We start from the raw sequence: 27,937 nt of genomic DNA, 5'->3' as shown, positions 1-27,937 counted from the left end.
CTGGCATGGTCTGCACAGTAGTGACCTGAGAGTAGATCCCATTGAACTCAGTGGGGATAATTGACAGAACTTGGTACAAAAACCAGTCACCGTTCTGTCCCCAAGCCTGAAAACTGCAACCCCAGAGTATGGGCAGAAAATAGCAGAGTAGATATTACATGTAGGTGCCCCCATGCTAGGTGCTTTGTATGGAGAGCCCTGTTCACAATCTTTGAGCTCTCTCATCACAAGCCAGACAGATGTTGTGGCCGTATCCACCTCTGTCAGGAGTTGCATGGGGTCCAAATCTGTATGTGGAAGCAGAGGAGCTGGTGATGCCACATTTTTGAAATATCAGGAAACTAATACACCCCTCCTCCTTAGATATTGTCTGTGCTTATACACCATCTTCGCAAGTTCTTAAGAACACCAGGCATGTATATCCTCCAAAAACTCCAGAGGTGAGCTTTACACTCCTCTTGTGACAAGATTCCCAAAGGCTTAGGGTAGCTTGATAGAACTAGTCTATTTTGAGATCGCACCAATGTCCCCTGTTAGTAGTAGGAGCCACACAATGACTGATAATCCCTCTTTTGTCCCAGAAGGTGGGGAGTAGTTGTATTTTATCCTTGCTTTATTCTTCTTGATAATACATAAATAAATGTCCCCTACTGTATCTACTGTCATTCTTTCTATGTAATGTATTCAATTTCATCATCAGCTGACGAAGCTATACTGTCTTGGACATCATCCATTGAAAGGCGTCGTGGTGTTCCCCACCAGCAATCCATTACATTGACTACTTCTTGGTATATATATATATTATTTTGAAGTTAATGATTTTAATATAATTATCTTGAAATATTAGGAGGGTTGTTGTTGCTTATGCTGTTAACGATACTCCAATATATTTCTTTATCACCAATCCACTCACTCTCTGTAATTCATTTTTTGACTGTGCATTTTTTGACTGTGAAACCTTAGTTTCCCCTCTATTTATTTTAAAACCTGCAGCATTTCCAAGCAGCCTTATTGCTTCTAATAGACTACTAAGAGGTTCCCCGAAAGATAATACCACATCATATGCAGAGGACTTCAGTCTGTCATTTTGTTGCCCCACCCTCAGCTCCTTTTACATCTGGAGTTTTCCTTATTCTTGATAATACATAGATAAATGTCCCCTTCTGTATCTTACATTTTTCTAAGAGAGTATTATTCACAATCATGCTTGCCATAAATTCCGTATAGATTGTCTTGGTTCCCTTTAGAAAAGTCTGTCCAATCCCTGGCTCCTGCGGGTTGGAGTTCCAGTTTTACCTACGCACTGTGGAAGTTATAAGTTTAATGTAAATAAAACATTCTGCAACAGCAGCAGCTGCAGAGAAACTCCAGGATGGGGAACATCCTTGAAAGCTCACTCTGGGATCAGAGAGAGAAACGTTGGCAGACCTGCCACCCAGAGCCCCCTCCTTCTCCTCCCTGCATTGCCTCACCCCCTTCAGGACAAGATCTTGGGCTCCTTAAGGCGGCTTTCCATCCTCTCCTCTCAAGGAAGGCAGCTCCGTTCCCTTGAACCCTGGCAAGCCCAGTGCAGCCAGCTCAGCCCTCTGGCTCTCCCCTTTTCTCCATGGAGGAGCCCCAGGCGTGGCCCCTGCCCAGAGAGGCTTACCTTGAGGCTCTGGGCTGGAGACCTGGGCTGATCTGGAGGAGGATCTGGCAGGGGAAAGGCCGGCCTGGCAGGGGCTCCTCCACTGGAAGGGGCATTCTGGGCATGCCCTCCCCCCTCCTGCTTCCCCAAAGAGGATGCCAAGGAAGAGCAGAGCTGGAGACCCCCTGGAAACTCGCCCCCTCCCAGGCTTGGCAGAGAGGAATGGGGAGGGCAGGACCCTCTGCTCCCAGACTTGGGGGTCTCCCCCTGCAGCCCCGGGACCCCCTTCTCCCATGGGCACCCCAAGGGGGAAGAGAGAGGAGACTCACCGGATTCTTCCCAGGAGGGAAACCGAGGCAGCGAATAGAGAAGACAAGAGACAAAAGACGGGACTGGGCACGGAGGGAGGGGATCCTGCTCTGCAGAGCCAGCCCCGCCTCTCTACTTCCTGTCCTCTCTAGGACTCCGGCTCTGGTCGATTTAACCCTTCGCAAGGTGAGCACAGGCCCCGGGCTGGCTGTCCTCCTTCCCTCCCAGAATCCGGGTGATCCAGGGCATGTGCAGAGTTCTCTGTGATTCTCGGCTCAGAGGCCCTCAAGACAGCAGCTTAGTGCCCTGCCCCCAGATGGGTGGGGTATAAATGAAATAATAATAATGCTTCACCTGCTCACTAGCCGAATGAAAGTCTGTTGCAGTATTAGGAGGGTACCTGAGAGAGACACCGGTCCCTTGGGAGCAAAAGCCTCCGCTGGTAAAGCAGGAGACTCTCGATTTCGGGGTCCTGGGTTCAAGCCCCACTTTAAGCATCGCAAAGGGTTGGACTGGAGGACCCTCGGCCCCTCTGTGAATCTATTAAATGCAAATAAATAAATCAGCACACTCCCCAGTTGGAGAACTCGCTCCAGACTTAGAAAGTGACCTTCAGTGGGGACAAAGGTCGGGTTCTGCATTTAGGCAGGAAGACTCAGGAGGGGAATTTGGCCCGGGATAGTCCCTCCGCTTTCTTGGAAGCGTAGTCCTGAAGAGACTGCTGCTGCCCTCGTGGGCCTCTTGGCTTGGGGGGAGCCTGGTCCCCTTTGGCTCTGCTGTGTCCCCAGCGATGCCCAAGGGGATCCTCCATGGACAGAGCCAGTCTACCTTGGAACGGGGGAGAAGGAGAATGGGAGGACTCTCTTCAACTCCTGCTTGCGGAGTTCCCGGGGGGGGGGGCGCCTGGTCGGCTGCTGCCAGGAGGCTGGGCTAGGTGGGCCCTGGTCCTGATCCAGCAGGGCTCTTCTTATGGAGCCTCCAGGCCCAGAGGCAGTCTACCCAGGCAGCTCTGTTCTGTGGGGCATTGGGCTGCTGTGAGGACAGGAGGCTGGGCTAGGTGGGAAGGTCCCCTTGGTCCAGACCCAGATTCTGCTGCTGCTGCTTTGGGGCTCTCCTGAGGCCCTTCCGCTCCTAGAATCACACCCAGGGGCCATCTAGTCCACCCCCTTTTTCTCCTCCTCCTCGCAGGAGCATCCTTCGGCAGAACCTTGCCTCCGGTGGCCAAGCTGGGCTGCTGGTTCCTGGAGGAGGCTGGGGGCAGAGGCTCAGTCATGCCCAGTGCCCTTAAGCAGCACCCTGCCATTTTGTTCCTGCCCCCACCCAGGAGACGCCTGGAAGAATCTGCCCTGGAGTCCGAGTTGCCCCCGGAGGTCGAGGCCGGCCTGGTCTTCCAGGTCCTGGGTCTGGAGACCCCCGATATAAGACCGCCACCCTTAAAATAAAAACCAGGCCCTTTGCAAAGCCCAGCCTGCCCCCTTCCTTCCCTGCTTCTCATTCACCTTGAAGCACCTCTAAATTCAGCCTCACTGTGATATACCCGTTTCAGAGGCGCCACAACTGAGGCTGGGCAACTGCACCCATTTCCCTGTGGGCAACTGTGGGGCTGATGCGGCATTTCCCAACCTGGGCATGAGTTAATTATTATGCCCCCCCCACACACACACTTGATTTTTCTCCTTTCCAGCACTCCTGCGTTAAGAAGGAAGTAAAACGAAATTAAATGATTCTCTGGATCTTCAGTGTCAGCAAACACTCCTTCCCTGATCTCTGTTTGTAAACCACCAGTGTCAGAATTGCTTTCTTTGGAGGTTTTCCAAACGGAGGCTGGAAGGCCAAATGTCAGGGATTCTTTATTGCAGGGGGTGGGACTAGATGTCCGTTGGGGTCCAACCTCACAGTTGTTTACTATTATTATTAGTTTCTTTTTAAAAGATCAGTGTTGAACAACAACAACACACTACAGTGGTACCTCGGGTTAAGTACTTAATTCGTTCTGGAGGTCCATTCTTAACGCCATCACCCCAGTATGACTCCCCTTTATCACACACACAGCCCAACAAGACAATGACAAAAACCCACCTACAGCATACAAATCAATGTGGCTAACCTGATCCAAAACACCCACCCACCCCACTCACCCATGAAAACAAAGACCACCACAGCCAACCACAAATGAACAACCACACCCTAGGCCAACCCCAACCTCTCTCATCACCAAAGGGACACAGGTGAACAGCAGAGAACCCGCACAAGCAATGCTGACACAAAACCCCACATATATTAAGTAAAATAGAAACATTGTCACCCGATGATCTGCCCTGGCGGCCCTGGCTTCCTCCTTGGAGGTCCCTTTATTTATTTATTTATTTATTTATTTATTTTTTAAAAGATATTTATTGGAGTTTTACAAAGACATGAATTTAAAAGATCATATAAAAAAGAAAGAAATACAATAAAAGAAACATAGAAAAATACATAAAATAAGAAAAGGAAAATAAAAACAAATCCATTTTTGTAACCCTGACTCGTTATCTTATTTCCTTGGCCTCCTCACACCTCCCCTTTTTGTATTCCCATTTAAATAATCAAGTCAGCAAATCCTTACCCTCTTTCATTTACCTTAACTCTTTATCTTAACATGTTGTAACTCTATATTTTCATCCATTTATCAATTCATTTTTGCATATTCTTATTAACTTTGTTGCTAATGCCACTTATTTTCAGTCCAACATCATTTTAACATTCATTAATTTTACAGTGTTTCTGAAGATAGTCTTTAAATTTCTTCCAGTCTTCTTCCACCAACTCTTCTCCCAGGTCTCGGATTCTGCCAGTCATTTTTGCCAATTCCATATAGTCCATCACCTTCATCTGCCACTCTTCCAGGGTGGGTAGCTCTTGTGTCTTCCAATACTTTGCAATAAGTATTCTTGCTGCTGTTGTTGCATACATAAAGTAAGTTCTATCCTTCTTTGGCACCAATTGGCTGACCATGCCCAGGAGAAAGGCCTCTGGTTTCTTCAGGAAGGTATATTTAAATACCTTTTTCATTTCGTTATATATCATCTCCCAGAAAGCCTTAATCTTTGGGCACGTCCACCAAAGGTGAAAGAATGTACCTTCATTTTCTTTACATTTCCAACATTTATTATCGGGCAAATGATATATTTTTGCAAGCTTGACTGGGGTCATGTACCACCTATAAATCATTTTAATAATATTCTCTCTTAAGGCATTACATGCCATGAATTTCATACCGGTGGTCCACAACTGTTCCCAGTCAGCAAACATAATGTTATGACCAATATCTTGTGCCCATTTAATCATAGCAGATTTAACCGTTTCATCCTGAGTATTCCATTTCAGCAGCAAGTTATACATTTTTGACAAAATCTTAGTTTTAGGTTCTAACAATTCTGTTTCCAATTTTGATTTTCCCACCTGGATTCCTTGGAGGTCCCTTTAGAAGGAGAAGGGGTCCCAGGTCTCCATGGGGAAAATCGCCCTTCGGGGCCAATGCTTTAGCCTTTCAGGCTCCAGCCTCCTTCTTTATGGTGGGATCACATGCAGACGTTCCCAGGTTTACTAAGGATCCCTTGAAAAAGATGGGCTCTGCTTCGGCATGTTGTGCCCTCCCCCCCGCCCCAACCATCTGTAAACTGAACTGTAAACACTAAGAAAAAATGTATTGCTGATTCATTTTTTGAATGTTTAAAATAGTTTCTACCAATAATTATATTCAATCTCATTATAAATCACTTTCAATTTTTTTAAAAAAAATCCTGTCATGTATATGTAGTAGAAATTCAAAAAGAGGTTCCCAGACTGGAGGTTATCCACACAGAAACCCCCCCCCCAAAAAAGAAGGAAGTCTCCAGGTGGAAAGATAGGCCTTTATTGAAATACAAATGTTCCTGCAAAGAACCACATACATATAGAACACATACATTTACATTTACACAGTACATATACACAATACGTTATTTTCCTAACATAAAGCATACCTACATTACTCTATATTATGCCTACCTATACTATACATACCAACACATCTACCCCACATGAACACCCACAAAGTGACTCGACTTCCAGCCGTTCTTGTTACACTACTTTATTTTTCCAATTGCCTTAAACACATTTCATTATTTCTTTAATCTCTTCTTCTATCTTAACTTTACTCTCCTTTCACTCTAATCATGTTCTGGATTCACTCAATATCTGTCAAAAGTTTGACTTTTTCCACCTAGCTTTTGATGTATTCCTTAAAGATAGCCCACTCCTTATTCACTTTTTCAACTGGTTGTAAATATTTTCCCAGAACCCCACAATCTCTTTGCATTCCCACCCCATGTGTAGAAAGGTTCCCGCCCCGTTGTTGCATCTCCAACAAACATCACTACAGTTTTTATACATTTTTGCCAGTCTAACCAGGGTCAGGTACCATCTGTATTGCATTTTCGTTACATTCTCTCTTAAATTGTAGCATGCCGTAAATTTAATATCCCTGTCTCACAGTAGTTGGCTCATCATATTTTCCCCTAAATCCTGGGCCTACTTTACCATCACTGTCTTCACTTGCTCCTCCTTTACCTCCCATTCTAGGAGCAAATCATATAGTTTGGAAATATGTTTACTTTTAGATTGGAGTAAGTACTCATCCAATCTTGAAATTTCTTTCTCAAATCCCTTTTCTTCCTCTTTTGTCATCTCTGATTAATTTGAAAGAACTGCAGCCAATTGTTCAAATATTTCTTAACTTCCTTATATCCTTTCAATTTAAGTTTATTATTTTCCTCTTCCAGTATTCCTTATATGTTGCCCAGTTGTTATTCATATTCTTTCTCTTTACAGTCATGATTTCTAAGGTGAGGTCCACCAAGGTGTTTTGGGTTCTAGAATCCCTTTATATTCCATCCATATTTTATACAATGATTTCCTTATAAAACCCATGTGGACTCTCTCCTTTCCATCTATTAGGTATGCATGCCATCCAAATTGAGTTCCTACTTCCTCCAGATCTAACACATCAGTGTCCTTTAACTTAATCCACTCCCTTAAGCAGGTCAGACCTGCTGCAGCATGATATAATTCCAGGTCAGGTAGGTCAAATCCGCCTCTCTTTCTCCGATCAATAAGTAATTTATATTTTATTGTAGGTGTTTTTTGGATGGAATGGCAAATTGCACATCATTCCTATTCACCAATCAAAGGATCACAGCAATCTTTTTTTTTAACTTCAATTTTTTTATTGGTTTTCACAAAATTATAAACAAACAAACACATAAAACAAACAAACATAAATCATAACCGTATTAAAAATTACACTTATTAACATAGTTAAGTGCCTTCCTCACTTCCCCTTGGTTGAATTTCAATGCATATCCTTTTAAGGGTTTTCCAAATCACAGTTCTTATAAAGTTTAACTTGAACATTAACATCCTTAGATCTTTTCATTTTGAAATTACACCTATTAATTCATCACTTAACTTATATAAAATCCGAAGCCAATTAAGTATCTGCAAGCGGTTTCCAATTCATCTAACTTGACATATTTAACTAAATAATCATTAAATTTAGTCCATTCTTCCTGATATTCCTCCTCCTTCTGGTCGCGGACTCTTCCGGTTAGGTTGGCTAGCTCCGAAAAACCCATCATCTTCAAGGATCACAGCGATCTTAATAGTTGCAGCCCAATGTCCTCATCCTGAACTAACCAAAATCATTTGGCTCTTCAGATAAGCCCTCATCATATCATGTGACAACATATAACAATTTTTTTGTCTTTCTTTTTAAGACTTTGGCTAATATTCCTATTCACTAAATGTCTTCCAAAGTCCTCTTTCATCCATCTACAAAACAGTTCAAGATGAATCACAATTGCCATGCCTGGCTGATTCTCTTTTCATGCATACAACTCCCACTTTATTCTTTTCAGGGTTCTGGAACAGACATTTGCTACATACAGTACCTAAAAGCAGCTCGTTCTGTTCCATCAAATGTAGGCAGGCACAGGCCTTTTCAGTTAAGCTAGGCCATAGGCTTAAAAGAAATCGGAATCATCCAAATGCCGTTTTATGGAATTGTTATTTTCTACAACGTATACATGTTATGAAAGGGCTGTCACATGCAGGATTGAACAAGGCAGCTTCAAGTTATAAGAAAGGAGATTCCAGCTAAACCTCAGGAAATACTTTAGGACAGGAAGAGTTCTTCCAGAGTGAAACAGACTTCCTTGGTAGATGCTGGACTCTCCTTCCATGGAGTTTTTAAAGCAGAGGTTGGATGATCATCTGTCTTGGACAAGATTCCTGAGATTTCTGACTTGCAGGGGGCAGGACCAGGTGACACCCAAGCTCCCTTCTATATGTTAGGAGAAGTGACAGCTCAGTTGCAGTCACTTGGGACTAACTCCCTTATGGGACAGTTCATATAGTTATACACTTTTGTAACCTAAGTCTGCCTTCAGGGATGCATCTGTGAACTGAATGAGTGAGTAAACTACTTTTACATTTACTATAAGATTGTGTCATATCTTTATGAGGGAGTAGAAGGGATCTTACCAGGAATCCTATATTTAAAGAGGCTTAAGCCAGCCCTCAACAAGCTAACCACCGTGCAAATTTAATAAGGGGAATGTTTGGAACTCTGCTAAGTTATAGAACTGGCTAATGCAAGTTAGGAAGGATATTAGTAAACAATATATCCTTCTCCTGCCTCCCTAACCATCTCCACACTTCTGACTCTCCCATTCTACGATTCTGTGAAGGAAACTTGAGCCAAAGTGTTGCCACAGAAACTAGGGAGCTAAAGATGCTTTTCTGGCAGTGGGACAAAATGTCATGGCTAAAATCCTGAGAGGAGAAACCGGAAAATACTGGAAAACACTGGTTCCTTCCAGAAGGTTTTGTTCTTTTCTGCTGAGGCAGCTGGATTTATTATGATTTGCATATTGTTATCTCAAGGTCACACTGAGCCGATCCAGACATGGAGCTCCTTGGCACTGAAGACCAAGACGGGTTCCAGAAAAAGAGACCGAGGTGAATGTGTGGGTCATAAGCTGGGAGTCGTTGGAAAGGAGTCGCTGGGAGTGGCAGAAGGTTCTGTTGAGCAGGTGAGGGAAGAATAAGAGGAGAGAGAAAGAGCTCCATAGAAAGACAAGGCTGCATTGGGATGAGCTGGTGTGGGAATTATTGGCAGAGAAAAATGTACATCCAGCAAAAGGGGATGCAGTGCAACACCTGAAACTGTTCATAACACAAGCTATGATCTCGTATGAGGAAAGGGATTTAATATGCCTTCTTCCCCACCCCCAGTGGATTAGGAAAGAAGATTAGTAAAAGAAGAAGAAGCAGGATTGGATGAACATTAAAAGACACAATAATTTTGGACTGTGACTTGACTGAGATTTGTTGGAACAGTTTTAAGAAGGCTTTATAGAATCTGGACCTAGAAACTGGAGAAATACTAATTTGTATTACAGTGGTACCTCGGGGTAAGTACTTAATTCGTTCCGGAGGTCCGTTCTTAACCTGAAACTGTTCTTAAACTGAAGCACCACTTTAGCTAATAGGGGCCTCCTGCTGCCGCTGCGCCGCCGGACCACCATTTCTGTTCTCTTTTGGTTTTCCCTCTGTATGAATTCTTTGATGGGAAGTGAGAATATTTTTCCGATTGAAGCTCTTTCCACATTCCAAGCACTGATAGGGTTTCTGACCTGTATGAGTTCTTTGATGGGTCATGAGATAGGAACTGTGACCAAAGCTCTTTCCACACTCATGGCATTGAAAGGGTTTCTCCCCTGTGTGAATTCTTTGATGGGAAGTGAGCTTGGCCCCCTCCCAGAAGCTCTTTCCACATTCCAAACACTTATATGGTTTCTCCCCTTTATGAATTCTTTGATGGGTCATGAGATTGGAACTATGACGAAAGCTCTTTCCACACTCATGGCATTGAAAGGGTTTCTCCCCTGTATGAATTCTTTGATGGGAAGTGAGCTTGGCTCGCTCCCGGAAGCGCTTTCCACATTCCAAACACTGCTATGGTTTCTCCCCTTTATGAATTCTTTGATGGAAAGTGAGAGTGTAACGGTGACGAAAGCTCTTTCCACACTTATGGCATTGAAAAGGTTTCTCCCCTGTATGAATTCTTTGATGGAAAGTGAGAGTGGAACATTGACGAAAGCTCTTTCCACACTCATGGCATTGAAAGGGTTTATCCCCTGTATGAATTCTTTGATGGGAAGTGAGAGTGGAACGGTGACTAAAGCTCTTTCCACACTCATGGCATTGAAAGGGTTTATCCCCTGTATGAATTCTTTGATGGGAAGTGAGATGGATCACCCGGCTGAAGCTTTTTCCACATTCCAAACACTGATGTGGTTTCTCCCCTGTATGAATTCTTTGATGGGAAGTGAGACTACTACTCAGACGAAAGCTCTTTCCACATTCGAAGCACTGATAGGGTTTCTCCCCCGTATGAACTTTTCGATGCGAAGTAAGACTCTGCCTGTAACGGAAGCTCTTTCCACATTCCAGGCATGGATATGGTTTCTCCCCTGTATGAATTCTGTGATGGGAAGTGAGCTGCATCCTCTCCCGGAAGCTCTTTCCACATTCCAAGCACTGATAGGGTTTCTCCCCTGTATGGACTCTTTGATGGTATGTGAGCTTGGTCCTCTCCCGGAAGCTCTTTCCACATTCCAAGCACTGATAGGGTTTCTCCCCTGTATGGACTCTTTGATGGGATGTGAGGTAGGTCCGCTCCCTGAAGCTCTTTCCACATTCTAAGCACTGATAGGGTTTCTCCCCTGTATGAACTCTATGATGACTACTTAGATGGGAACTTTGACTGAAGCTCTTTCCGCATTCTAAGCACTGATAGGGTTTCTCCCCTGTATGAATTCTGTTATGGGAAGTGAGACTCTGTCTGTGACTGAAGCTCTTTCCACATTCTAAGCACTGATAGGGTTTCTCCCCTGTATGGACTCTTTGATGGGATGTGAGGTTGGTCCGCTCCCTGAAGCTCTTTCCACATTCTAAGCACTGATAGGGTTTCTCCCCTGTATGAACTCTATGATGACTACTTAGATGGGAACTTTGACTGAAGCTCTTTCCGCATTCTAAGCACTGATAGGGTTTCTCCCCTGTATGAATTCTGTTATGGGAAGTGAGACTCTGTCTGTGACTGAAGCTCTTTCCACATTCTAAGCACTGATAGGGTTTCTCCCCTGTATGGACTCTTTGATGGGATGTGAGGTTGGTCCTCTCCCTGAAGCTCTTTCCGCATTCTAAGCACTGATAGGGTTTCTCCCCTATATGAACTTTTTGGTGCAAAGTAAGACTGGCTCTCTCCTGGAAGCTCTTTCCACATTCCAGGCATGGATATGATTTCTCCCTTGTATGAATTCTTTGATGTCTAGTGAGAGTGTTCTTCCGACTGAAGCTCTTTCCACATTTCAAGCATTTATGGGGTTTTTCCCTGGTATGATTTGGTTGATGCAAAGTGAGACCCTGCCTGTGCCTGAAGCTATTCTCACACTCCAAACGCTGATAAGGTTTCTCCTTTGTATGAATTCTTTGATGGGATGTGAGCCTGGCCCTCTCCCGGAAGCTCTTTCCACATTCCAAGCACTTATACGGTTTCTCCCCTGTATGAATTCTTCGATGGAAATTGAGAGAGGAATGGTGACCAAAGCTCTTTCCACACTCATGGCATTGAAAAGGTTTCTCCCCTGTATGAATTCTGTTATGGGAAGTGAGACTCTGTCTGAGACTGAAGCTCTTTCCACATTCTAAGCACTGATAGGATTTCTCTTGTGTATGAACTCTATGATGGCTAGTTAGATTGGAACTTTGACTGAAGCTTTTTCCGCATTCTAAGCACTGATAGGGTTTCTCCCCTGTATGAATTCTTTGATGGGTAGTGAGATGGATCGCCTGGCTGAAGCTTTTTCCACATTCCAAACACTGATGTGGTTTCTCCCCTGTATGAATTCTTTGATGCAAATTGAGCCCGGCCCCATTCTGGAAGCTCTTTCCACATTCGAAGCACTGATAGGGTTTCTCCCCCGTATGAACTTTTCGATGGGAAGTTAGATGGGAACGTTGACTGAATCTCTTTCCACATTCCAAGCACGGATAGGGTTTCTCCCCTGTATGAATTCTGTGATGGGAAGTGAGACTATCCTTCCGAGTGAAGCTCTTTCCACATTCCAAGCACTGATACAATTTCTCTCCATTGTGAGTTCTTTCGTGTGAAGTAAGGCTATCCCTCCAAATGAAGCTCTTTCTTTGATGGGAGGTGGACTGGGAGCTCTGATGGATGTTCTCTCCACACCCTGAATATTTAGTTGACTTCTCCACAATGTGGATACTGTTGTGGTCCCCCTTGTTCTTCCCTTCCAATTGATCACCATCTGCAATCAAGGGAGAAGCTAATTAGAGCCTCGGGAAGAACAAAGTTAATGAATGCTTGTGATAGAGGAAGAACTGAAGAGAGTTAGATGTGTTTAGCCTGAATTAGGCCTTGAGTCACTTGAGCTACTAGTTTCAATGCCAGAGCTGACTTAGCAGTTGAGCTGCTCAAATATGGTCGCAACACGTGGCTAATTAATATAGTAAATGTGCTATTATTAGTAGTTGATTGTCATCTAAAATTTACAAATCATAAACTTCAAAATAATATATATATATCAGTCCATAACCAAGTACTCAATTGAATGGAATGCTGGTGGGGAACACCACGATGTCTTTCAAAGGATGATGTCCAAGACATTCGTATTGAATCAACTATTTCGAAGATGACTCTTCGTCAGCTGCTGATGAAATTGAATACGTTACATATAATGAATGACAACAAAAATAAAACTGAGCAACCTGCATATTAAAGAAAGAATAAAGAATAAAAAATACATACCAAATAATTTTAGACAGCAATTCCAAGCAGCCCTATTGCTTCTAATACACTACTAAGATGTTCCCCTAAAGATAATACCACATCATCTGCAGAGGACTTCAGTCTGTCATTTTGTTGCCCCACCCTCACCTCCTTTTATATCTGGAGTTTTCCTTATTCTTGATAATACATAGATAAATGTCCCCTTCTGTATCTTACATTTCTCTAAGACAGTATTATTCACAATCATGCTTGCCATGTGTCAGTATAGATTGTCTTATTTCCCTTTAGAAAAGTCTCTCCAATCCCTGGCTCCTGCAGGAGGGAGTTCCAGTTTTACCTACGCACTGTGAAAGTTATAAGTTTAACGTAAATAAAGCACTCTGTGATGGAGACAAGACTGGTGTTCCTCCTTTGGGAAGGGATGGGCGACCTGGGGACTCCAAAGGCTATGGGCTTGTTTTCTAATAGCAGCAGCAGCTGCAGAGAAACTCCAGGATGGGGAACATCCTTGAAAGCTCACGCTGGGATCCGATAGAGAAGTTTCTTTTAATTTCCTGCCAAATTTTTTCATAATTGTCTTTAAAAATATTTATATATTTTTGCAGTTATCCAAACTCCTAAATATTTTACTTTTTTTATATGCCTCTATCCCTACCATCTCTGTGTGAAATATTGCTCAGGGTGAAGGCCCTGCAGGCTTCCGTGGCGCCTCTCTGTTTCTTCGGATCTCTGAGCACAGCAGAGTAAACACAGCGAATTGGCCTTCTGTCCTCTGTGACTTGCATAGTGTGCATAAATCAAGAGCCCACTCAGCTTCTTTCTATTCTAGAAGCTTTATTTTAAAAGCAGTAGAAATCAGCCAGTGTCCGGCAGGAAAAACATCTCCGGCTCGGACAAAATCGAAAGCAGAATACAGAACAAAGAAACAGATCCGGAATGTAGGATCTCTCCACCCCTCAGAGGCAGGACAATGGAACTGAGCCGTTTAACCCTGTAAGCTCTGGTTCCCCTCACACACCCCTCTCGTCCTGCGCTGCTGGGGGGCTTGTAAGTACCACCACTTACCCCAAAACCAAACCTTCACAGAACTCGCCATGATGCTAGAAGCTCAAAGGTTTCATGAACCCATCTGCCAGGTTCTTATGGCTTGGACAGTACTGCAACTTCAGCAAGCCTGATTGGACACTCTGACACACATTCTGGAAACATATGTCCAGATGTTTGGTTCTGGCCTTAAATTGCCCAGACTCTGTCAACTTCAGACAGGGTTAATTGTCCTCCCAAACAGTGCTGGGCAAGCAACATTCCCCAGAGATTTCTTGAACCAGACATCTGTAGAACTCCAGTTCCCGGCACAGCTCTGACAGTGCACTGAGCTCAGCTTCAGTAGAGGACAGCGCAATGAGACTGCTTCTGGAACTTCCACCCAACTAGAGATTCCCCAAATTTTATGACCATCCCAGATATGGACTTCCTGTCATCCACATTCGCCCACTCGCTATCTGTCCAGCACGTGAGCTTGGGGTCACCTGTAGCTGACAGTTTGAGACGGAAGTCTTTGGTATCCTGCAGGTACACTGGGCTTCGTAGCTTCCCTGCTGAGCAGATTGGTAGCAAAAGCAATGTCTGGCCTGCTCCACTGGGACAGATACAATAGACTACCCAGAGCTTACTGAAAGACATCAGCGTTCTCGAACTCAGCACATTCTGCTAGCTGACTGTCTTTCACATAGCCTGTCTCCATGGGGGTCCTAACCCCTGCACAGTCAGACATCCTGAACTTCTCAAGCAACTGCTCAATCTTGCCTTTCTGACTGAGCAAGAAACTTCCATCTTCAGGCCTATCTGTACACACAGGTAAATCTTTACTGCACCCAGATTCTTGAGTTGGAAATGTTTTCCAAGCTCTTTGGCAAACTTCTGCACCTGTTTGTCTGCCCGTGAAACATGAATGATGTCATCAACAAAGACCAAGACCAGTTATTGTGACTCTCCTGACCCCTTGAGGTACAGGCAGCTGTCAGCAAGACTCTTCTTGCAACCTAACTTCTCTAAAGCTTCATTCCGACACAAGTCTCAATTCCTTGGTGATTGTTTCAGCCGGTAAATTGACTTGTGCAGTTTCCACACAGTTCCTGGCCCATTGCCCTCAAACCCTGGAGGAGGAAGCATGCACAGATCCTCCTGGAGGTCTGAGTTCAAATAGGCCACATCCACATCAAAGTGATGCACCGGGAAAGACCTGCCAAAAAAGTTGAAAAACATCTTCATGTACGCGACAATGGCTGCGAGAGTTCTGGTAGCACAAGGATGGAAGACTGAAAAAACCCCAACTAAAGAATCATGGCAAGAAAAATTGATGGACTATGCAGAACTGACAAAATTGACATACAGGTTACGGGACAAGGATAACTGTGACTTTAAGGATGAATGGGAACCTTTTACAAAGTATTTGAAGACGCAACAAAGCGAACTGGACTCCTTGGCAGGTTTTGAATAAACATTCACAATTTTTCTTACTGATAATAATTAGCTAAACAGTTTGAAGATGTACACAATTCTGTAACATGCAGAAAATAGCGTTATTGGAGAAACCAAAGACTGGAACTGAGGGAAGTCGGGGGGTGGGGTGGGAGGATGGGTTTTGTGGGGGGGAGGGAGGAAAAACAGGGGGGGAATAAGGATATGTTTTTGGAAAATATGTTTTGTTATAACTTTGAATAAATAGATTTAAAAAACAAAAAAATGTGATGCACCGGAAAACCTCTTTGTGCAGCAATGGCTAAGAGCATGCGCAGAGTTTCACTTCTGGAAGTGGGAGCATATACCTCAATGTAATGCAGCCCCTTCCACTGCGTGAACCCTCTGGCTACTAGTCTAGCCTTGTACTGTGGTTCTCCAGTTGCTGTGGGTTTAAGACGGTAAGCCCAGCGACTGCTCACAGCTTGTTTGCCCGCTGGCAACGTCGTGAGGGAGAACACACCTAGAAACTACATTGAGCTCATCTCCTGCATTGCCTCATGCCATTTCCTGGCTTCTTCCTGAGGCGGTTTCTGAACATTCTCAAAACTCTCAGGTTCACACTAAGCCATACTTACCCACACGTTTGTGACTGCAAACCTGTCCGGAGGTTTGCCTTTCGTGGTGTGAGCTGAACGTCTCAGCACAACTTCAGGTACCCCCTCTGACCCGCTAGGGCCAGCCAGAACATCCTTGCTGTCAGAGAGCTCCCCCTATGATTTGCTGTGCCTTCTGGACTTCTCAGCTGGACCTGTGAGTGAGGAAGGAGCACTTCTCTGCTCAAGTTTCACAGCTTTTGGAGAAGCTCTTCCCGGTATCTGCTCTGGGTCGGGATTCTGTGCCTCAGCAGCAGGTTCAACCTCTACCTCTTCCTCATCAGCAGAGTCAAGCAGACGCTCTGAAAGAATATCAGGATTCCCATGTATCCACCCACTCTGTTCATAGAACTCAGCACTGCTGCTCAGTAGAATCCTGGATAGGCAAATCTCCATCCCTTGGTCCCTGGCTCATACCCACAGAAAATCATCTTTTGGGACCTAGGGCCACCCTTTCTGCGCTTGGCCTTTGGCACAAGGACCCAAGCATCGCAGCCAAACACACAGACGAAATGTGCCTTGGGCTTCTTGCTGTGCAGCAGAAAATAGGGTGTGTCCCCTACAACAGAACAGAACAAACGATTCAGAGTGAACAAAGAAGTTCGCCATGCTTCTCCCCAAAACCTCTGGGGGTGCCCAGCATCAAAAAGCAAAGAGCCGGACATCTCCTGAAGCGTTCTGTTCCTGCATTCTGCAACGCTATTCTGTTGGGGACAGTGCAGAACTGTCAGCCTATGACATATTCCCTTCTGGCGGAAGAAACTGCAGCACAGACCCGGTGAACTCCTCATGTTGAGGAGAAGCATGGCGAACTTCTTCGTTCACTCTAAATAGGGGGTTCTGAAGTCTCTCCCCGAGCTTTGAAACTCTGGGTCTTTGCAGTGTTTCTTCAGAAATTCCTGTACCTGAGTCTCTGACATTAATCTGAACCTCTCTCTTCTATAAGTAAAGGAAACTCCCTCCGGGAATTCCCATTTGTAATTTATTCCTGCTCCTCTTAGAATTGATGTCAGGTTTCAATACTTCCTTCTCTTGACTCTCAATTTAAATGGGATTTCTTTAAAAATGTCAACTTTCTGCCCTTCAACCACCAGGTCATCCTCAAAGCTTTCTGCATTACTGCATCTTTCCTTTTCCTTGTTGTAAAAGTCAAGAGTATGTCTGGTGGCTGTCTTTTCTCTCTTGAAGCTCAGGTCCAAACTCTGTAAACATTCTCAAAACATTCTTCCATTCCTTCCTGTACCCCCATCCATTCCCCAAATATCCCACCCAGATATCCCACCTCTTCTCTTTCCAATAACCCTCTTATTCGTACCATGTTAGCATTCAATTTTAATTGTAAAAGTAAATTCTGTTGTTCCAGTTCATCTTGTCTTTCTGCCAGGCCCCCTATCGCCCCAACCAAAACCAGTTGATCTTCCTTTAATCCCTCAGTCGACTCCACTCTTTTTTTTCTAATCTTTCTACCTTTACCTCCAAAACATTTACTTTTTCATCCAGTTTATCAAATTTCTGCAACAATACTTCCTTGGTGTTCTCTATGTCTGATCTTCCCTCCATAAATTGTTTGTTCATAGTCTGCTCCAGCCCTTTCCTGAATTCTGCAAAATGTAAAGCCATAAGTTCAGCCATTTCTGTTTTTGGAGTTTTTTCTATCTCTTCTTGTGCTGAACCTCTCCTTCTTTCTGATACTCTCTGTTTTACTGGCTCTTGTTTAGATTTCTCTTCCATGTCAGTTCTCAAAACAAACTGTTCCCAAACACTTCTGTCTCAAGGACACTTCAGCCCTTCTGTCCACCAGAGTTGTGGAAAGAGGCGTATATTACACTTATACCGAAAACAGAGACTGAAAAGACTCAGCTTAAGAACTACCGCCCTATATCGTTACTTAATGTAGATTACAAAATTTTTGCTGACATTCTGGCCAAGAGATTGAAAAAAGTATTGATGGAAGAAAAAATCCTTAAATAAGAGACACGGGGGAATGATTAATGGACTTCAATGTCTGTACACTAATGCGCAAAGCATGGGAAATAAACAAGATGAGCTTGAGCTCTTGGTACAGCAAACTAAATATGACATAATAGGAATCACTGAAACCTGGTGGGATAAGTCCCACGATTGGAATGTAATAATGGAGGGATACAATCTATTTCAGAGAAACAGACCAGACAAGAAAGGAGGAGGAGTGGCGTTATATGTCAGGGATGTGTATACCTGTGAAGAGATCCAAGATTTAGAACCTCAAAGCCAAAGTGAGAGCATTTGGGTCAAAATTAAGGGAGAGAAGAATAACAGGGACCTCATTGTGGGAGTTTACTATAGATCCCCAAGCCAAACGGAGGACATAGATGATGCCTTCCTGGAACAGATGGCCAAGCATGCAAAAGGAAGGGAGATAGTAGTAATGGGGGGCTTCAATTACCCGGATATTTGTTGGATGTCAAACTCAGCCAAGAGCATAAGGTCAAACAGATTCCTCACTGGCCTTGCAGACAACTTCATTGTCCAGAAAGTGGGAGAAGCAACAAGAGGAACAGCCATTTTAGATCTGGTCCTAACCAATGTTGATGACCTGGTTAGTGGGGTAGAAGTGGAAGGATCATTAGGCGTGAGTGATCATGCTCTTCTGAAGTTTACTATACAGCGGAAAGGAGCAGCCAAGCATACTAGGACTCAATTTCTCGACTTAAGAAAGCCGACTTCATAAAACTTAGGGAAGTGCTGGGTGAGATCCCATGGACAGTAATACTAAAAGGAAAGGGAGTTCATGATGGCTGGGAGTTTGTTAAGAGGGAGATAGTAAAAGCACAACTTCAGGCAATACCAATGAGACGGAAACATGGAAGGTGCCTAAAGAAGCCAGGGCGGCTATCTAAAGAACTTTTAACTGAGTTAAGATTAAAAAAGGATGTGTACAAAAAATGGAAAAGGGGGGAAACCACCAAAGAGGAATTCAAACAAATAGCCAGCACGTGTAGACACAAAGTCAGAAAAGCTAAAGCACAGAATGAACTCAGGCTTCCTAGAGAGGTTAAAAGCAACAAAAAAGGCTTTTATGGATATGTTCGTAGCAAAAGGAAGAACAAAGAAACAGTGGGGTCACTCAGAGGAGAAGATGGTGAAATGCAAACAGGGGACACAGAAAGGGCTGAACTCCTCAATGCCTTCTTTGCCTCAGTCTTCTCCGATAAAGAAAACAATGCCCGACCTGAAGAATTTGGAGCAAATGATTCAGCAGAGGAAACACAGCCCAGAATAACTAAGGAGATAGTACAAGAATACTTGGCTAGTCTAGATGTATTCAAGTCTCCAGGGCCAGATGAACTGCATCCAAGAGTATTAAAAGAACTGGCAGATGTGATTTCAGAACCACTGGCAGTCATCTTTGAGAATTCCTGGAGAACAGGCGAAGTCCCGGCAGACTGGAGGAGGGCAAATGTTGTCCCTATTTTCAAAAAGGGGAAAAGAGAGGACTCAAATAATTACCGCCCAGTCAGTCTGACATCAATACCAGGGAAGATTCTGGAGCAGATCATTAAGCAAACAGTCTGTGAGCACCTAGAAAGGAATGCTGTGATCACCAATAGTCAGCATGGATTTCTGAAAAATAAGTAATGTCAGACGAACCTGATCTCGTTTTTTGACAGAATTACAAGCCTGGTAGATGAAGGGAACGCAGTGGATGTAGCCTACCTTGATTTCAGCAAGGCATTTGACAAGGTGCCCCATGATATTCTTGTAAAGAAGCTGGTAAAATGCGGTCTTGACTATGCTACCACTCAGTGGATTTGTAACTGGCTGACTGACCGAACCCAAAGGGTGCTCATCAGTGGTTCCTCTTCATCCTGGAGAAGAGTGACTAGTGGGGTGCCACAGGGTTCTGTCTTGGGCCCGGTCTTATTCAACATCTTTATCAACGACTTGGATGATGGACTCAAGGGCATCCTGATCAAATTTGCAGATGACACCAAACTGGGAGGGGTGGCTAACACCCCAGAGGACAGGATCACACTTCAAAACGACCTTGACAGATTAGAGAACTGGGCCAAAACAAACAAGATGAATTTTAACAGGGAGAAATGTAAAGTATTGCACTTGGGCAAAAAAAATGAGAGGCACAAATACAAGATGGGTGACACCTGGCTTGAGAGCACTACATGTGAAAAGGATCTAGGAGTCTTGGTTGACCACAAACTTGACATGAGCCAACAGTGTGACGCGGCAGCTAAAAAAGCCAATGCAATTCTGGGCTGCATCAATAGGAGTATAGCATCTAGATCAAGGGAAGTAATAGTGCCACTGTATTCTGCTCTGGTCAGACCTCACCTGGAGTACTGTGTCCAGTTCTGGGCACCACAGTTCAAGAAGGACACTGACAAACTGGAACGTGTCCAGAGGAGGGCAACCAAAATGGTCAAAGGCCTGGAAACGATGCCTTATGAGGAACGGCTAAGGGAGCTGGGCATGTTTAGCCTGGAGAAGAGGAGGTTAAGGGGTGATATGATAGCCATGTTCAAATATATAAAAGGATGTCACATAGAGGAGGGAGTAAGGTTGTTTTCTGCTGCTCCAGAGAAGCGGACACGGAGCAATGGATCCAAACTACAAGAAAGAAGATTCCACCTAAACATTAGGAAGAACTTCCTGACAGTAAGAGCTGTTCGACAGTGGAATTTGCTGCCAAGGAGTGTGGTGGAGTCTCCTTCTTTGGAGGTCTTTAAGCAGAGGCTTGACAACCATATGTCAGGAGTGCTCTGATGGTGTTTCCTGCTTGGCAGGGGGTTGGACTCGATGGCCCTTGTGGTCTCTTCCAACTCTATGATTCTATGATTCTATGAAGAGATTCATAAAGATCAAGCGGGTTTTCTCCCGGGAAGACATTTGTCTGATAAACTGAGGAATATAATTGATATATTGGAAAAGTTAGAAGTGAATATAAATACTAAAGCAGTTTTGATATTTGTGGACGCGGAGAAAGCTTTTGACAACATCTCTTGGAGCTTTATGAAGAAGAACCTACAGGGGATGGGGGTAGGCCAAGGTTTTGAAAATGGTATAGGTGCAATATATTCTGAACAAAAGGCAAAATTAATTGTAAACAATGTGGTGACGGAAGAATTTAAGATAGAAAAAGGGACACGACAGGGGTGCCCAATCTCTCCATTGCTTTTTATATCGGTCCTGGAGGTTTTGCTGAACATGATTAGAAGGGACCGGTTGGTTAAAGGTATACAGGTCGGAGCCAAACAGTACAAATTGAGAGCATTTGCAGATGATTTAGTACTGACGTTACAGGAGCCAGAATCTAGTACTAAAAGGGTTTTAGAACTAATTCAAGAATTTGGTCAAGTGGCAGGATTTAAACTGAACAAGTCAAAAACTAAGGTTTTAGAGAAAAATTTAACATCAATTGAAAGAGAGAGGTTTCAGAATGAGACAGGTTTAACCGTGGTCAAGAAAGTGAAACATTTGGGGATTAATATGACAGCAAAAAATGGGAACTTATTTAAAGATAATTATGAAAAATGTTGGACGGAAGTGAAAAAAGATTTAGAAATTTGGTCAAATTTGAAGCTTTCCTTGTTGGGTCGAATTGCAGCTATAAAGATGAATGTTTTGCCTAGAATGTTGTTTTTGTTTCAAACATTGCAGATTGTGGACAAAATGGATTGTTTCAAGAAGTGGCAGAAAGATATTTCTAGATTTGTCTGGCAGGGCAAGAAGCCCAGAATAAAATTTAAGATATTAACTGATGCAAAGGAAAGAGGCGGATTTGCCCTGCCAGACTTTAAACTTTACTATGAATCAGCAGCATTCTGCTGGCTAAAAGATTGGCTGCTTCTTGAGAACACAGACATTTTGGACTTAGAAGATTTTAACAACGTTTTTGGTTGGCATGCATATTTGTGGTACGACAAGGTTAAAGCACATAAAGCATTTAAAAACCATATTGTCAGGAAAGCATTGTTTAATGTTTGGATAAGATACAAAGATTTATTGGAAAATAAAACCCCAAGGTGGTTGTCACCAATGGAAGCGAAGGCTCAGAAAAAGCTCAATATGGAGGCCAAATGGCCAAAATATTGAGAAATTTTGGAACAGGAGGGAGATAGACTAAAACTGCAGAGCTTTGAGAAACTAAAAAACAAAGTGCGGATTGGCTACACTTTTATCAGATAATGGAGGCATATAATTTGGACAAGAAAATCGGCTTCCAGGTGGAAAAATCAAAATTAGAAACAGAACTGTTAGAACCCAAAACTAAGATTTTGTCAAAGATGTATAACTTGCTGTTGAAATGGAATACTCAGGATGAAACGGTGAAATCTGCTATGATTAAATGGGCACAAGATGTTGGACATAACATTATGTTTGCTGACTGGGAACAGTTGTGGACCACAGGTATGAAATTCACGGCATGCAATGCCTTAAGAGAGAATATTATGAAAATGATATACAGGTGGTACATGACCCCAGTCAAGCTTGCAAAAATATATCATTTGCCCGACAATAAATGTTGGAAATGTAAAGAAACTGAAGGTACATTCTTTCACCTTTGGTGGACGTGCCCAAGAATTAAGGCTTTCTGGGAAATGATCTACAATGAAATGAAAAAGGTATTTAAATATACTTTTCTGAAGAAACCAGAGGCCTTCCTTCTGGGCATTGTCGGCCAATTGGTGCCAAAGAAGGACAGAACGTTTTTTATGTATGCTACAACAGCAGCAAGAATACTTATTGCAAAGTATTGGAAGACACAAGAACTACCCACTTTGGAAGAATGGCAGATGAAGGTGATGGACTATATGGGATTGGCAGAAATGACTGGCAGAATCCGAGACCAGGGAGAAGAGTCGGTGGAAGAAGATTGGAAGAAATTTAAAGATTATCTACAGAAATATTGTAAAATTAATGAGTGTTAGAATGATGTTGGATTGAAATTAAGTGGTTTGCAACTGTAATGCTTTAAGAGAATATGAAAAAAAAGGATTATAAATAGGTAATAATATAATGGTAAGGATTTGCTGAACTAACAATTTGGGGTGGAATACAAAAAAGGGAGGTATGAGGAGGTCCGGGAAACAAGTTAAAAGAAAACAAGTAATTGAAAATGTATGTGTGTGTTTTTTTCTTTAAAAGTGTCTTTATTCTGTATTTTTGTTATTCTGTTTTTTCTTTTTTTTTATTTTATTGTAATATTATAAAAAATCTTTATAAATATCTTATAAAAAAAAACTTCAGCCCTTCTGTCTTTTTCTCACTCTGGCCTTGTATACAACAGTTCTCCCACCAATCCAATTCCCACACCCTTTTAAACCAAACTGTAATGTGATGGCCTGGGAATCTGATTCAGAGGCTGAACCTGAGGAATCCCAGCCTGCACAGCAGTCCCCGCCTCCAGGGCCGGCTGAGCCGGGGCAGGGGCTTGAATCTGATGGGCCCACACCTGTGCTGGATCCTCAGGAGCAGACACCAGATGAATCCACCTTGGCTCCGGAGGTGATTGAGGACCCATTGCCTGCAAGTGCTCCTCTCCCAGCTCTGTCAGGGGAAGGTGAGGTTGCCTCTGGGTCCACTAACCCTCCAGCCTCTCCTGAGCTGCAGAGGCTCAGGGCAGAGAGGCAGAGGGAACTAAGTTCTCTCAGGAGGAGTGCTCGCCTTAAGGCCAGGAGAGGCGAGTCACCTGTGGGCCGGGACTGCCCTAGGCCTCAGAGGAGATAAAGGCCAGTCAGCCCAGTCCCAGGTTGCGGGAGCAACATCGCTGGAAACCTGTTCCTGCCAGCACCCTGACCTGCTCTTCCAGAGTTCCTGACCACGCCCAGCTCCTTGCCTTGGACCTTGCTTCGCCCCTGATGGACAGCCTCCAGACCCTCAAACCCAGGACCACGCCGCACGGTAACCCCCCCAGGACCAGCACAGTTTGCTCCCGCCACACCCGCACTCCCCCTTCGTTGGGGTGCGTTTGGGAAGAGCCAGAAGGCATGGCTGACCAGGCAGCTGGCCCAGGAGAATCAGGCCTTGACTTACACCGTTCAGCAGCTAAGCAATGCAGTTTCAGCGCTTCAACAGCGGTTGGACGCCTTACCGGCTCCTGTGGCTAACGCCCCAGTTTCTGGCAAGTACCCAGTGGCCCTTCCAGAGAAATTTGATGGGTCCCCGGCCAGCTTTCCCATGTTCCTCACCCAGGCCAAGTTGTATATTCAGGGGTGAGCCCAGAATTTACCTGACGATCGCACCAAGGTGCACTTCTTGATCAGCTTGCTGAAGGACCAGGCGGCCAACTGGGCTTTGCCACTGCTCCGGCAAGACTCTCCTTTGCTGACAAGACTATGTGGGGTTTTGTAACCACTTGGAGACTGCGTTTGGCAACCCTCTGAAGGGGAGCCAAGCCAATCGGGCGATTTGTCGGTTGAAACAGGACAAGTCCACAGCCATTGCCTACGCCACAGAATTTCGGCTGTTGGTGCAGGACTTGTCCTGGAATGACTCTGCACTGCGGGACCAGTATCTTGAGGGGCTTTCGGATGAGATACTGGACCAGCTGGCCATGATAGATCGCTCCACCACACTGGACGCCCTCATTCAGCGGAGCCTGCAGATAGACGATCGGTTGGAGGACCGTCGCCAGGCCCGGGACCGCCAGCACTCCAGTCCTGGCTCCAGTCCTTACCAGCTGGAGCTTCTGGCTCCAGTCCTTACCAGCAGGTCCACGGCCACAGCCGAGTTGTCGAACGAGCCAATGCAGCTTGGGACAGCGCGGCCTCGCCTCTCCCCCTTGGAGAAGATGCGGCGTCAGGAGGGGAACCTGTGTCTCTACTGCGGTGGGAGTGGATATTATGCCCGATCCTGTCCCGAGAACATGCCAGCCGCAGGGAAACCACCAACCCCGGTAGCCGATGGCCCTGGCTACCTGGGGGCCCAAACAATGCCTGAGGGGCCCTCACCGGTGGAATTGCGACATCTCATGGTTCCGGTGCGCCTATACCCCCCTGGCGGGCCCATGCTCTTGTGGATTCAGGGGCAACCCGCTCTTATATGGACTCTGCCTTTGCCACCCGTCATCAGGTGCCACTTCAGGATAAGTCATAACCAGTACAGGTGGAGGCAATTGACGGGTGGCTCCTGTGCTCGGGCACCGTTACTCAGGAGACCCAGCCCTTGGTTCTGTGTCACCAGCAGCACTGGGAGATGCAAACTTTGGACATTGCTACCATGCCCCGGTTTCCCCTGGTGCTCGGGATGGACTGGCTGGAGTCCCACAATGTTCAGATCGACTGGGTCAATTGGACTGTGCACTTCCCAGACCTGTGTCCCCATGCTCGGTCCGAGATGCTAGCGGCCACCCCCACTGGGGAGGCTGCATCAACGCTCCCTGCTGTTTACCAGGACTACCAAGATGTGTTCAAGGAACGGGGGGCAGACCAGCTGCCGCCCCATTGTCTTTTGACTGTGGCATAGACCTCCAGCCCGGGGCACCACTGCCTGTGCATCGCCTATACTCTCTTACGGAGACGGAGCGTGAAGCTTTGCAGGACTTCCTTCGCAAGAACCTGGAGCATGGGTTCATTCGGCCTTCCACCTCGCCCACTACCGCTCCAGTGCTCTTTGTTAAGAGGTGTGGGGAGCTTCGTCTTTGCCATGATTACCGGGCCCTGAACAAGATTACTATCCCAGACCGGTACCCCTTGCCCCTTATCTCAGAATTGCTGGAGCGGGTGCAAGGGGCGCAGGTAACATGTAAATCAAGCTAGACCTCCGGGGGGCCTACAATTTGATTCGGATCCAAGCCGGGGATGAGTGGAAGACAGAATTCGGGACCCGGTATGGGCAGTTCGAGTACCTGGTAATGCCTTTCAGTTTGTGCAATGCACCCGCCGTGTTCCAACGGTACATCAACCACGTGTTCCAGGACTTGCTAGACAAGTTCGTGGTGGTGTACCTAGATGACATTCTGATTTTCTCCCATGACCCAGCTCGCCACAAGGGTCATGTCCGGACCGTGCTGCAGCGCTTGCGGTAGCACCACCTGTATGCTAAGCTCAGCAAGTGCGAGTTTCATCAGCGGTTGGTAGACTTCCTGGGTCACCGACTCTCTCCAGATGGGGTGCAGATGGATCCTGGGAAGGTGGCTGCGGTTCGGGAGTGGGCGGCACCCCGGAACCGCAAGGACCTACAGCAGTTCCTGGGGTTTGCCAACTATTGCCGGACCTTCATTGCAGACTATGCTCATCACACCACCCCGTTGACCTGACTGCTGCGCCCCAAGACGCCATTTTCCTGGGACAAGGGGGCAGAGGAGGCGTTTCAGGGGTTGAAAGCCTGTTTTCAGAGGGCGCCAATTTTGCAGCATCCTGATCCCTCTCGGCCCTTCGTGGTGGAGACGCCTCCAGCACAGCTCTCGGTGCCGTCTTGTCCCAGCAGCATGGACCGGATGCGCCACTGTTACCCTACGGCTACTATTCCCGCTAGCTCCTTACGGCGGAGCGTAACTATACCGTGTGGGAGCGGGAACTACTAGCCATTAAGGTGGCCTTTGAGGTCTGGTGCCATCATCTTGAGGGGGCACGACACCCGGTGGAAGTGAGAACCGACCACCGGAACCTGGAGTACCTCCAGACCACCCACAAGTTGAAACAAAGGCAGATCCGGTGGGCGTTGTTCTTCCGGTTCCAGTTCCGGATCCGCTACATCCGTAGCTCCCAAAACCAGAAGGCGGATGCCCTGTCCTGGAAACCCGAAGACATCGCAGACACGGTACAGCAAGCAGTACCGACAACGATTTTACCACCGGCCTCATTCCTGGCCACTCAGGAGGCTGAGCCACTGTGGGCTCAGGTGCAGGAACAGGAGCGGGTCAACGCTTGGGCCCAGGAATGACTCAGGGAACTGGCCGAAGGGTCATGCCCTCAGTATCCGGGGCTGGTCTTGCACCAGGGCCTACTGCTGCACCACGGTCGCCTGTACATCCCGCCAGGGCCACTGCGGGCTGAGGTTCTCCGGATGACCCATGATGCCCCAGCGGCGGGACCACCCATCTGATAAGCCGGGAGTTTTGGTGGCCCCGTCTGAAGGCTGACGCGGCTGGCTACGTCGCGGGGCATCCAGTTCACATCCCGTTTCTGGCGAGCGTTGCACCAGACCCTCGGGAGAGAGGTCTGTCTATCGTCAGCCTACCACCCACAGACCGATGGCCAGACGGAACGGGCGAACGCGGTGCTGGAGCAGTACCTCCGGGGTTACTGCAGCTTCCAGCAGGATGACTGGGTTGACCACCTAGCATTGGTGAAGTACACTTGCAAAAAAACGGTGAACACGTCCACCCAGCAGACCCCGTTCCAGGCCAGTTACGGTTACCATCTGTGGTTGTTCCCGGATGTGCTGCCGGCATCCACAGTCCCTGCGGTGACAGAGTGGCTTCAGGAGCTCCAGTCTCAGCAACAACTACTGATGGAGCAACTGTGCCAGGCCAATGAGGCATACAAGACCCAGGCCGACTGCCACTGCCAGGTGGAGCCGGAACTCCACGTCAGTGACCTGGTATGGCTCTCCACTCACCATCTCCACTCCTCTCGGCCTTCACGGAAGCTGGACGCCCGCTTCACCGGCCCATTTCCTATCGTGGACCAGGTCTCGTCTGTGGCATTCCGTCTGCGGTTACCCTCAACCCTGAAGGTTTACCCGGTATTCCACAGGTCCCTACTGAGTCCGGTGGCCCCGCCCGACGAGTTCCGCCCAAACCGTCCCCGACCACAGCCAGTTTTGGTTCAGGGGGAGCCAGAGTATGAGGTGGAACGCATTCTGGACTCACGATACCGCAGGGGAAAGCTTCAATATCTCATAGACTGGAAGGGGTATGGACCCGAGGACCGTTCCTGGGAACCAGCAGCCAACGTCCACGTGCCTGCCTGCCTCCGTGAGTTCCATGCGGCGTACCCCAGCAAGCCGGGTCCGGACCCTCGGTTGAGGGGGGGCCTGGGAGAGGGG

At 46.0% G+C, this 27,937-nt stretch overlaps 3 protein-coding genes across 8 annotated transcripts in view; 1 reads left to right on the top strand and 2 right to left on the bottom strand.

The window, feature by feature from the left end:
* Nucleotides 1–27,937, top strand: part of LOC128409384 (zinc finger protein 470-like) — a 420,794-nt gene that overhangs the window by 92,960 nt on the left and 299,897 nt on the right. The gene's annotated exons all lie outside the window — the stretch shown is intronic.
* Nucleotides 1–27,937, bottom strand: part of LOC128409332 (zinc finger protein 345-like) — a 57,940-nt gene that overhangs the window by 13,959 nt on the left and 16,044 nt on the right. The window contains exon 1 of one of the 6 annotated variants that reach the window (XM_053379680.1): nt 1,957–2,083. The exons of 2 other annotated variants lie outside the window; for them this stretch is intronic. The gene's annotated coding sequence lies outside the window, so the exon portion shown is untranslated. Of the gene's footprint in view, nt 1–158; nt 376–1,956; nt 2,084–27,937 lie in introns of those variants that run through there. 3 more of the 6 variants (XM_053379681.1, XM_053379678.1, XM_053379677.1) reach the window with 3 other exon arrangements.
* The window catches only part of LOC128409328 (zinc finger protein 850-like), a 34,456-nt gene continuing 16,066 nt past the window's right edge, over nt 9,548–27,937 (bottom strand). The window contains exon 4 of the mRNA XM_053379672.1: nt 9,548–12,351. Coding sequence (XP_053235647.1) covers nt 9,974–12,351 — 2,378 coding nt within the window. The 3' untranslated portion in view covers nt 9,548–9,973. The remainder of the gene's footprint in view (nt 12,352–27,937) is intronic.

Source organism: Podarcis raffonei, chromosome 2, assembly GCF_027172205.1.
Source record: "Podarcis raffonei isolate rPodRaf1 chromosome 2, rPodRaf1.pri, whole genome shotgun sequence".
Taxonomy (NCBI): Eukaryota; Metazoa; Chordata; class Lepidosauria; order Squamata; family Lacertidae; genus Podarcis; species Podarcis raffonei.
The sequence above is the reverse complement of the archived record's forward strand: the minus strand, read 5'-3'. Positions and strand labels throughout refer to the sequence as shown.